Source organism: Bombus affinis, chromosome 10, assembly GCF_024516045.1.
Source record: "Bombus affinis isolate iyBomAffi1 chromosome 10, iyBomAffi1.2, whole genome shotgun sequence".
In the NCBI taxonomy this organism is placed as follows: Eukaryota; Metazoa; Arthropoda; class Insecta; order Hymenoptera; family Apidae; genus Bombus; species Bombus affinis.
The window spans coordinates 11,148,025-11,159,987 of record NC_066353.1 but is presented as its reverse complement, the minus strand read 5'-3'; the positions used below and the strand labels follow the sequence as shown (position 1 = coordinate 11,159,987).

General features: G+C 29.9%; 2 protein-coding genes across 6 annotated transcripts; one reads left to right on the top strand and one right to left on the bottom strand.

Moving 5' to 3' along the window:
• Positions 1-225: 225 nt before the first annotated feature.
• LOC126921245 (prenylated Rab acceptor protein 1) lies at positions 226-4,249 on the bottom strand. Of its 4 annotated transcripts, none has more exons than XM_050732655.1 (5): positions 3,821-4,249; positions 3,288-3,521; positions 2,989-3,201; positions 2,288-2,656; positions 226-2,199 (listed from the first exon to the last, which is right to left on the bottom strand). In XM_050732655.1, exons 1-3 carry the CDS (start codon positions 3,889-3,891, stop codon positions 2,994-2,996), a joined length of 513 nt encoding a protein of 170 aa, XP_050588612.1. In that variant the 5' UTR covers positions 3,892-4,249; the 3' UTR covers positions 226-2,199; positions 2,288-2,656; positions 2,989-2,993. The 4 variants fall into 4 exon arrangements, with proteins under 4 accessions (XP_050588612.1, XP_050588611.1, XP_050588610.1 ...); XM_050732654.1 differs by having other exon boundaries at positions 2,288-2,931; positions 3,002-3,201; positions 3,821-4,117; XM_050732653.1 differs by lacking the exons at positions 2,989-3,201; positions 3,288-3,521; positions 3,821-4,249 and having other exon boundaries at positions 226-1,839; positions 1,916-2,199; positions 2,288-2,816.
• A 630-nt stretch (positions 4,250-4,879) lies between these two features.
• Positions 4,880-11,887, top strand: LOC126921244 (wee1-like protein kinase). 2 transcript variants are annotated; one of them, XM_050732650.1, is made up of 6 exons: positions 4,880-4,939; positions 5,091-5,245; positions 5,321-5,583; positions 7,817-8,135; positions 8,222-9,104; positions 9,184-11,887. In XM_050732650.1, the coding sequence occupies exons 3-6, from the start codon at positions 5,388-5,390 to the stop codon at positions 9,499-9,501; spliced, it is 1,716 nt and encodes a 571-aa protein (XP_050588607.1). In that variant the 5' UTR covers positions 4,880-4,939; positions 5,091-5,245; positions 5,321-5,387; the 3' UTR covers positions 9,502-11,887. The 2 variants fall into 2 exon arrangements, with proteins under 2 accessions (XP_050588607.1, XP_050588608.1); XM_050732651.1 differs by lacking the exons at positions 4,880-4,939; positions 5,091-5,245; positions 5,321-5,583 and adding an exon at positions 5,591-6,552.
• Positions 11,888-11,963: the final 76 nt, after the last annotated feature.

Genomic DNA, 11,963 nt, shown 5'->3' with positions numbered 1-11,963 from the left:
GACTTTCCTATCGAACTATTTTATAGTTAATAATACCATTTCATCCCTTCAAACTAAATAAAAAGCAACGACGTTTCTATAATACATTACAATCAAATATAAATTCTCTAATACATATTTCATGACACATTCATATTAAATATTTTCTTCAATAACGAATGTTGAAATGAGACTATCATTAAAAATATTTTTTACAATTATGGGGTTTTGGAAAGCTACAATTAATACAAATATTTAATTGTTTTATTTAACTTCCTATTACAAATAGAAATATTTATTTTGCAATAGTAGTAATACAAAATTATTCTTTGGTACTTTCTGTAACAAAGTAAATTATATATAAAGATTATATATAAAGGTATAAAGATATCATTTAACACTTTGACTGCCACGCTCATATATGACCGACCACGGTTTCTCTTGCAATGCCACAGTGGTCATTGGTGATTAGGGCATTTTGAATATAACCAATAAATAGAAGATACTTAATAAAAATAAAAAAAATCAATAAAAAAAAATGAGAACAAGTCTTGCATCTAACGGTGCACTGTGTTAAAACACTTTAAACATAAATGTGGCTCATCAATACAATCTGGACAATAGGTGGTCACCTTTTTGGTGCGATTCTTAGCAATTTTTGACCCTAACTGTTTAACATTTTTTTTATAGCACTCTCTGCAAAATTTTCGTGCCAGGTACGCTTGCCCTTCTTTCTTTTGCATTTCGTGTCGCAGTCTTTGTCGAATAAGTATATCTGACGGCTCTGGTGAGTGGCACTGTGTAAGGTACATTGCAAGTGCCATTCTAAAATCTGATAGCTTGATTTCTGTTTTTGTTGCTTGTTTATAGAGTATCATCGCGTTTGAAATTGATGTAAACAATAACTCTAAAGCTAATTTTATATACCACTTGAGGGTTCTTCTATGTGGTGTAGAATATGCTATCATTTGATCTGATAAATCTACAGCATATCTTCCTCTGCTGTAATCTACCACTACCATTGGTTTATCACAAACATAATTCTTTTTACGGACCTCTACCATTTCAGCCGAATGTTTTGTCGAAATCATAAAAATATCACGCTCATCTCTCCATTTGAGGATCGTAATCCCCTTCTTATTTTGCATTGCGATAAATTCACCGCGTTTTAATTTTTTAAATTTTACGTCAACAGGTATTCCCTTTCTATCTTTTTTTAGGGTTCCTACTAAATGAGTATTGCAATCAATTAATTTTTCGGCTAAATTTATACTCGTATACCAATTATCGGTGTAAATTGTGTGGCCTCTATGAAGAATATTATTGCATATATTCATTACAACATTTGTAGGGGTTATGCATGGTGCATCTAAGTTTTTTCCCGAATATATTTCAAATTTGTATGTATATCCTTGGCCTGAACACATTTTGAAGACTTTGATGCCGTATTTATGTCGTTTCTGTTTCAAAAGTTGCCTGAACTTTATGCGTCCTTGAAAAGGTACTAGTGATTCATCAATGCATATCTCTTCATCTAAATCATAGTATTTAGAAAAATTTTGATTTAGTATATCAACAATTTGTCTTAACTTATACAGTCTATCATTTGTGTTTGCCGTTTGATTATTTGTAAAATGAAGGAACCGTAATAACAACTCAAACCGATTTCTCGACATAACTGTTCTTGGAAAAGATTGACAGTAGGTGTTATTGGTACACCAATATGCGTCATATTTTGGTAACTTGACTAGGCTCATCCATATAAGTAGCCCGAAAAATCGTTTCATTTCATTTTTGTCGGTTGGTGTCCATTTATCTACACGAATGGATCTTCTATTTTGCATATATTGTTCAGCATATCTATTGGTTTCATCAACAATTATTTGTAGAATTTCTTCCGTAAGAAAAGCAACGTAAAAACTGTGTGGTTGATTACCCTCGATTTGTACAGCAGTTCTAGATTTTACAAATGGAATTACACTTGTCGCTGTTTGTGTTATATTATTTGACCATTCGTTATCCTCTATATTATGTTCATTTTCATTTTCGAAATCCATTTCATCGTCGGTATCCGGTTCGATTCGGTGCCGCCTTATCGTGGGTGATACGTGGAATATTTCGTCTTCTGATGCTTCATATTGAGACGACTCTTCCAATGAAGACTTCTCGGATGCACTCGAAAAATATTCAGTGTCTGCATCCATATCTTTGAAGGGGAATCTACGAATATTATTATAAATACACCTTAGAAAATAATCGTAAGTGCTGCTTTATAATCGTATAATTGAAGTTAGAAGTGTGCACATACCTTACTATTATATATAGAATGAGCAAATACTGTTTACTAATATCTTCTACACGTTTCAACAATATATTCTGGGCGGTTTGCTTACGACGAAATAACGAATGCGAATGGTTTGTTGAAATAAACGAAGCCTTGTTATAATATGTCGCTATCAACTGTTACCAAGGCGCCACGGTGGTCACCCGTGACCACCAATAAGATAAACGGTCCATTGGGGAAGAATGTTGTCTTACATCATCAATTTATTATTATTTTGCCATTATATGCTTTGAATAATAAAAATATTCCCGTGGCGTCCTGAGCGAAACATGTGATTTCGGCGTGGCAGTCAAAGTGTGAATATATATATATATATATTATTTAATATTACTTCTATTCATTAAAATTAAGTTTGACATATTATTCTACTAATTATATCTTACATACATGTATTTTTTAGTAATACATGAATTTATATAAATGTATAATGCTTTATATTATCTACATATTACATAAAATTTGATTAAAATTTGATATAGTACATATCTATTATAATAAAGATCACACTTCTTGCATAACTAAAGAATTGAGTTCATCTTCTCCTGGACATAATATTGAGTCAATATTATAGAATGCTGCATGTAAAGTTATTAGAAACCAGGATACGCCTGAGAAATGAAATTTACACATAAATAATCTTATGTTATATCTAAACAAAAGGATACTTGTTTTATTTACCAAGAACCCAGAAAAGAGCTGCACCAGCACCTACTAAATAAAAGATTGGCAGTGAACAGATTCCTACCAAAGAATAAACTTGAGCTAGCGTTAATTTATGATTGAATATTGTAAGCTCCTGTTTAGCATGACGTTGCGAAACCTTATAACAAGTTCCAAGAGATGCAGCAACAGCAAACAGCAATAATGGTGATGTAATCCTAATATCAAATATTTATTTTGAATTATTTAAGGTAAAAAGATATTCTATATAAGTGAAAGAATAAATACACGTAATAAACCTTACAAACAATATATAACTAATCCAACAAACACGAACAAATAATTGCTCTGGAAATATTCAATATTTCTCATAATTCTTTTATTCAATCTTGGTAAACTGGGTGGAGGTCTTATGTTGCTTGTATTAAGAAACATAGACCAAGGCCTGATATTAGCTTTTCTGTGTTCAATCCATTCATGAGCTTGTGGATATCCTATGTTACTGAGTGGAAGTTGTGGTATCTGTAGGAATTCAAGCCTAAACAACAAAATGTACATGAATTATTAACATAAATTACTATAAAACAATACAAAATTAAAAAACCTTCTATTTCTCTTTAAAATGTTCATAATAAAGAAATAATCGTACAAGAAGCTTTTAGAAATGTAATCACAAGGGAAGTGTTATTCAAAAATATGGTAACTTTAATTAACCAATAACTATCAACAAGATGTCAGTGTTCTTATTATCGTAAAATTTTCTTGCGTATTAGACAACAAATATTTAACATTCTATCTGCGATCATCATATCCGTCTATCATGTATTTAATGATTACCCAGTGCCAGATTTTTGCTTTTGTTGAGGTATTTGCATATCTCCCGCAATCTCAATTCCCACGTCTGCCATTCTCGTTTTTTTTAATGATCAAATTTTTGGGAATGAGAACGTGTGATAAAGAAACAACTACTTATTCTCTCTATTTGGCTGTTTTACGTGGAGCTTCGTATCCCCACTGCAAAGCATTTGTAGCCTCGTTTTAGAAAAAACCCGTCGAAGGCAGTAAAACTCCCATCATATCGCACATCGAACTACTATGTTACCCCTACCACTACGACACTACTACACAAACACGAGCCAGCCGTCGCGCATACAAACGCTACAGGTTGCAGCTGCTCGATAAAAATTCTTTCATTGCCTCCGTGAAACTTCTTTCACGAAAAGAGCTCTTTGTCTGAGTAGAGGTAGAAGACGCGATACATTTTTCCCTTCCTTACGTGAGTTTTCAATGTTTTCATTTAACAAATGTAAAAGATATATAACCATACATTCAGTGCATGTTTAGTTTTGATTGAATTTTTCTTTTAAACTTAACATTTCACTTTTACTTCTTTCTATTCTCGGAAATCGGATTATTCATCATTTCGTCTTGATTTCCTGATGCTTACGATTTAAAAATGTAATCAAAGCAAAACTATAAAGATGTAAAACATTTTTACTATTAATAAAACGACCATATTAAATTAATACTAATAGTAAATAATTCCAAATTCTCTTACAATTAATTAAAGTTTGTACGATATTTTAGTCACACAACGGATGTTTATGCATTTGTAGGAAATTTAAAGCTATACAAATGTACGAAATATATATAATATAGAAAAATATGTATATAAAATATCTAACATAAAGTTGTGGATGAAACAAATCACTATTTAGTATCCATTTCTTTATTTATATTCACAAGAAAGTATGAATTTATATAAAAATTCGTAACGTATTCATAAATCCGAAATTCTTATTCAATTCGATTTTATTCAGTACATGTTTTCGAATTTCTAATTTACACGTCGTAATCATATGTATACATAATTTAATTCATAAGATTGTGGCATGTGGTTTCATTTGTTACAGAAACGTAAGTTTTTAGACGTCGAATGAGATCATCGGTGCAAAGGTAAAAGTTTGTTTTTGTTCTTTTATTTGACGAGTGATCATCGGCTATTTTAAGCATCGTTCGGTTTCGTCGAAAACTCGCGGAATAAAGTGTGACAAAAGTTTTTAGAATTTTCATCGAGAATGATTTCACCCTCTGAAACTATGTGCAGATGACGCTGCCATGTATTAGCATTGTGAGCAACGAGAACCAATAAGAGGACGCATTATATCGAATCCAGTACACCCGTTCTCAAGGAGGCTTTTGATTGGTCGGCTTTAATTTCCCAAGTAACATCGGGCCACCCGCCATAACGAACGTAGCGTGGTACGTACGACTGTTTGAATGAACATTTTTGGAAAGCGTAATTGATAAGGTTCACAAATTAGTACCTTATTTCAGTTTAATACTAATAGTGTACACGGGACTGGTTGCATACGAGGAAACTTATGGTGACAATTTGAAAGACATGGAAGTTGCACAAAAGTTGCATTTCGACGCATGCGACATTCAAAATGAGGAACTAAATATTAGCTGTCATACAAACAGCTCCGGCTGTGATGTCGATGATATATTGGACTCTTCCGCGGAGGATCTTGGATGTTCACCTCCGCTTCAACCGAAAAAATTGTTCAGAAATACGATGGGCTGTTGTGACAGTGAAAGTAAGTAATCAGCCCGTTCTAATTGATTTGCTTGATTTCCGAATCGGAGATGCTCAGTAAGGTTACCCAACAGATTCGTGTCTTAAATATGCTTGTATGGAAAGACTTTTAAGCAAGTGCTTTTAAAAATTGTGTTTTCGGTGTGTATTCCTCTAGTGATGAGTGTGGGAGGATTACAACATTATGTTATCTCTCTATTTCTATGCTGTTAGATGTCGGTTATTCTTTCATTAATTTTGAGGAATCAATAATAGAATTTTATGTAGAGAAAAGGAATTAATAATATGAATCAAACATTTTTCAACAGTTTCGTATTAAATCTTATTTGTTTTAAGAAAGCGAATGACAAATTATTAAACCAAATTCATTTGGACTAAAAGATGTCCTTTGAAAGTGATACATCTACAACTCAGAGTTAATTAAATAGAAATGTTATTGAAATGAAAATTGGTGTGAATAATAATGAATAATAATAATAAATAAATACAGGAACAAAACAAACATTGAAATAACGTAACGATACTCGTTTTAGAAAGATAATTCAAAACTTTGGTTTATATTCACGAAAATCAGTATGAAAATCTAGAAAGATAAAAAGATAACTTCAGACATAAATAACTAGAATGAAATTCTACATTCTATTTTCCACTAACGATCTCTCATGCCAAGATAAGTCACGGTACAGTATCGAATAAAATAAATCTACTTGAAGGAAGTATAGATATTGTAATATTTATTTAAATAAAATTAATACAACTGTTAAGAACGTGTAATAAGCTTACACTTTCGTCACGAGGCAACGGCGTCACTCAGCTTATTTCTGCACATGCGCATTACTGCGCTCGCCAGCGACGCACTCGGCTATAACAAACAACTCTATCACGACGTTTTCTTTCGTTCTTCTTACTTGCCAAATTTATGTTATCCGAAAACACAATAATAATAAAAATATGAATAATAACGTGACAGGTTAGTGCAGTTTCCAATGTTTTCGTACTTTTACGAGATGTTTTTGTTTGGTATCCTGACTGCAACACATTTAAAGGTATTTCATTTATTGTTGTATATATTTCTATTGTAAACAATTTTAAAAGTCATAATTTTGTTTTTTAAAGCATCTTATTGCCAAAACTCAAGTATCTTGTGTCTTATGGTGTTGTTTTTTTTTTTTTCAAATTTTAATTGTGTACTCTAAGTAATTCTTTCTTGGTTTTTTTTGTTTTATTATTGTAATTTTTATGATTGTCTGCATCATTTAAAATATAGTTGAGATGAAATTACATTTTTGTTTGTTTCATATGATATATCAATAGTATATGTGTAATCATTAATATATTATATAGTGTACTTTGTTTTTAATTTTACATATATTGAGCATGTTTTTCTAGAGCTTCCTTTCATTTTTAATTATTTATTTGTGAAAAAGTTATGTATAACCTTTTAATGTTACAGCGATATTTTCATGCATGGTGTGAGAAAATTGATATTTTTGTTGGGCAATTGTTTTGCATCATGCTAGGTTGTTTATAATTGAAAATATACAGAGGTCGAGAAGTAATCAGTAGATACAATAGTATTGTGCACTGTTATTACCTTAAATCGTTTCATTATGCATGTACATATATACAAATATTTGTGATATATGTATCTGTATGTATAATTCTATGCATTTTATTTTTAAACGGTGATTAATAAGTAATATTTATATGTGACTTTTTGCACATCCTTTTTTTTATTGTTAATAAATATTAAAAAATATATATAATATATATATAATAATATACATATTTCATTATAGGAAACAAGTAAAAAAAAAAAAATGTATATATGTTTGTTTTATTTTCATGTAAAAACATAATTGTACCTACATATGTATATTATGCTGTAACTTATTGTCAACACATTTTATTGATTTTATATTAAGTCTTTGTTTGAAACACTAAGCTTATATTTGTTAAAAATTGGTATCAAAAATGACAAATTATATACAAAAAAATATGATTAACATTACAAAATTAAAAGAGAGAAAAATAAAAAAGAAAATGAAAAATATAAAAAAAATAAACAATAAGAAAAATATGAAAAAAATAAACAATAAGAAAAATATGAAAAAAAGTAACTACCAATAAAGCAGTAAATATAAGATTTGACAAAAGTTCTTGAGTTTAGCGTGCGTATGCATAGAGAGACTAGACCCTGGAAAATTGTATGTTTCAATAAATATAATTCACAGGTACATCAAGAATTAGGATTCCTCCTCGCGAAAATATGTGTTCTCAAAAAATATCAATGGCATGTAGTCCACCTTACAAACGTGTTAGAGCATTACGGCTTTTTGATTCTCCCGCTACTCCAAAAACGCTAATGGAAAAGAGTGCGATGCATACTCCATTTCCCACTAAATGTACCAGACTATTTTCATTAGATAAACCTAGACCATGTAATTACCAAAATAAATCTGACAAACCTGCTGCTAATGTGAATCCTTTTACACCAAATGGAATGCTGTTAACTGCAAGGAAACGCACTAGATCTAAGCGTAGTTTGATTGGGTAAGTATAAATATAAAAATCAATATAAAAAATTCAATAATACTGTCAATTTTAAAGTAAAAATGGTTTTGTTTTTTTAACATCAGTTCTCCAGATATCCAAATTCCAAAATTTGATCTCGGCGATTCCGAAGATTCCGATAACGAAATAGAACAAGCTACAAAACGTGTAGCATTGCAAGATTCTAATATTCCACGATATCATCAAGAGTTCCATGAACTTGGCTTAATTGGGACAGGTGAATTTGGTTCCGTTTACAAATGCATTAACCGATTAGACGGATGCATTTATGCCATTAAGAAAAGTATTAAACCTGTGGCTGGAAGTATTAATGAAAAGAATGCCTTAAACGAAGTATATGCGCATGCTGTGCTCGGTAAACATCAACACGTTGTAAGATATTATTCTGCATGGGCAGAAGATAATCACATGATAATTCAAAATGAATATTGTAATGGTGGTAGTCTAGCAGATGGGATTATCAACTTAGAAAAAGAAAAGAAGCATTTTACTGAAGCGGAAATGCGACAATTATTGTTACATGTTGCTGAAGGTTTAAGATACATTCACAGCATGCAATTAGTACATATGGATATTAAACCTGGAAATATCTTTATTTCCAAAGAGAAGAGGTTACTCGCAGTTAATTATGATTCAGCTGACGATGGTTTCGACGAAGAGGAAACTGTAGAAGAAGAAATTACTTACAAAATAGGAGATTTGGGTCACGTTACATCCGTTAATAATCCTCAAGTTGAAGAAGGGGATTGTAGATATCTTCCAACGGAGATTTTGCGGGAAGATTTCAGTCATTTACCAAAAGCCGATATTTTCGCTTTGGGGTTAACTGTTTATGAAGCAGGGGGTGGAGGTCCATTACCTAAAAATGGACCAGAATGGCATGATATTAGAAATGGAAATTTAAAGGAATTACCACATTACAGTCGTGATCTTAACGAATTACTTAAAGTAATATCATTACCAAATTCTTTTTTTTTTTAATTTAAATTAGAATATGAAATTTAATTAAAATTTTTTCTGTTTATAGTTGATGATTCATCCAAACCCTGAAATGAGACCATCAGCAATATGTCTTATACAACATAGAGTATTGTGTCCATTTGGAAATAAAACAAAAGCACAACTTCGGCGGGAATTGAATGCAGAAAAATTAAAAAATGAAATTCTATCAAAACAGCTGCAAGAAGCTGCTAAATGTCTAAAAACTATTGCCCCAAACGTAGCAGCAATTAATAATAATACAATGAATGCAGGAGGCTATGAATTAAGACCTACACCAACTAGAACTTCATCTCGAGTAGTGGGTAAAAAAGTCAACAGAAGCAATAGCACTACAAACTTTTAAATGTTCTGTGTTATGTTTGTGCCGGACTAAAGGAGAGGGGTATAGGTGCTTAAGGAAAACAAAAATAAATTTTCTAAGTGCCTTGACATTGTGATATGAATTAACTCTAGTTTATAAGAAAAACTATGATCAATATTTGATAGGAAGAGAATACGATAAGTATACAGAGTGAAATTGTACAATAGCCACGGGTATACTCTTGCAGCGATGAAGGCATTATACAGATAAGATAAAGTGTGAATTTTATGCATGATAATTATAAACAGGTAACTTCTTAATTATCCGTATTTTACATTTCATCATTAATTAAATTTTTAGATGGATAATACAGTAATCTAATATCGTTTACTCATGTATATTGTTTGGTTTTTTTTCTTTTTCTTATATAAGATAAATATTAGATCCATAAGGTTTGAAAATTCTAATAATTATTGGTATTGTTCATCATTAGTCTATTTATCATAAAAGTATAGGAAATGTAACAAAATTTTTTTCTTTATAAAGTATGAAAATAATTTTATTAAATACTTCCTTGTATGCCTCTAATGTTCCTGTTAATAAGTTTTTAATTACCTACTTTGTACAATTACAATATACATATATTTTATAACATTACTGCTTTTTTACTTTATTCAAGCAGTATTATAAAAAAGAGTAGTATTGACGGAAATCGAATAAAAATATTTTTAACATCAGTTACTAATTAAGATTTTGACATATCATTGTGTTATACTTCCATTTTTCCCGTTTTTGTTTGAGATTTAATGTATTAAATTACTGGAAGTACTAATAGTAGACTATGAGAAATTGTCCATTATAAATATATTTTTATATATAGATATTTACATATAATAATGGTTCGGCGTTGTGTATTGTTTAGTGTGTAATTATTAATTAATCTCTGTATTATCCATCGTTTATTATTATCAGATTCTTGTAAGGGTATTCAAATAATTACTTTTTTTTGTAATTTTCATACTCAGATGAAAGACTGTTACCTTAAATATATTGTATTGAATAATTTTTATATTTTTGCACGACATAGACTCAATATTTTTTAGGAGTATATATATACATGTTTTTTAAATTAATAATGAATAAATCGATATTATATATTGCTTGTATAGAAAACTAACCAAATAGAAACTAATGACTGACATAGTACTTCATCTAAGCATAATTCCTAGCCCTAATACTTACAATTTTACTCTGTGTATTCTTTATATAAGGGAATAACTCTTAAAATCACAAATAATTAAAGAGTGAATCTTTGAACGTAAAAATGTTTTAAGTTTAAATTATTTTTATGATACCTTTTTATAGTAATATTATCTTTGGCATGCTCTGAAATTCGTATTATACAAATTTCCCTTGTGTTTTTAATATATATACATATATTGGATAAATATCGATGTAAAATAATTTGCATTTTTAGTGTAAGTGGTACTACCAATTAGATATTTCTTATTCTACTTACTAATACAAAAATTCACAAAAAAATGTATTTGTTTCATTATCGAATATGTATTCAATTTAAAAGTACTACAAATTTTTCTATGTTGGACAGACTGACCAATGCATTTTTTTACTTCACTTTTTGTTTTGTAATATACTGTGTTTCTTGATCAGGAATGACAAAAACTAATGGTTTATTACGGTATAGTGAATTCAAAGCCTTGTACCAGACAAATGCATTCAATGAATTATTTTGTTCCTCAAACTAGCATCGAATAGATGTTTTATGTACAATTATTTGGCTACTAGCTAATAAACAAATCAAAGCTTTTGTACCTTGACTTAATATTCTCGTGTTACTGAGCATGCTAATATGTGATCTTTTTTATATCTGCATTACTGAAGCATTTCAATATTTATATGAAAAAAGAAAGAGGATATATATATATATAGCATGTGTTGTAATGGTTTACATTACTGTTTACAAAACAATCTGGATTGCAGTTTTTAATATCATGAGGTTCTTTTTTTTGTAGTTTGTGTTACAAACTACTTGTGTCTTTTATTCGCAGTATAAATTCGGTTCTTAAAAATAAGGTTTATTAAAAAATTTTCTGTTATATTATCAAAATGTTGAAAAGTAATGCAATTAAATATTAATTCCCATGAGTGTGTAACCTCGTTTACAAACCAATGTTATGTATGTAGTCATACACCGCGCTATGTATAAAAGTTATGAAGTTTTGTAAGAAAAAATGTGAATAATCAATAAAGGAGCTATGTAAGCTTCAAACTGTGTGCCAAGAAGGGTGGACCCCAACTCATGGCAGCACGTTAATTGTGAACTGTTGTTTCATTAATCTTATTATTATTATTAATATTATTGTATTATTATTATTATTATTATAATAAATAATTAATGAATGAATAATTAATATCGTTTGTTTATTCATCGTTATATTCATTCCAAGTATAATAATTTTATAAATGTAAATTACTAATTATTG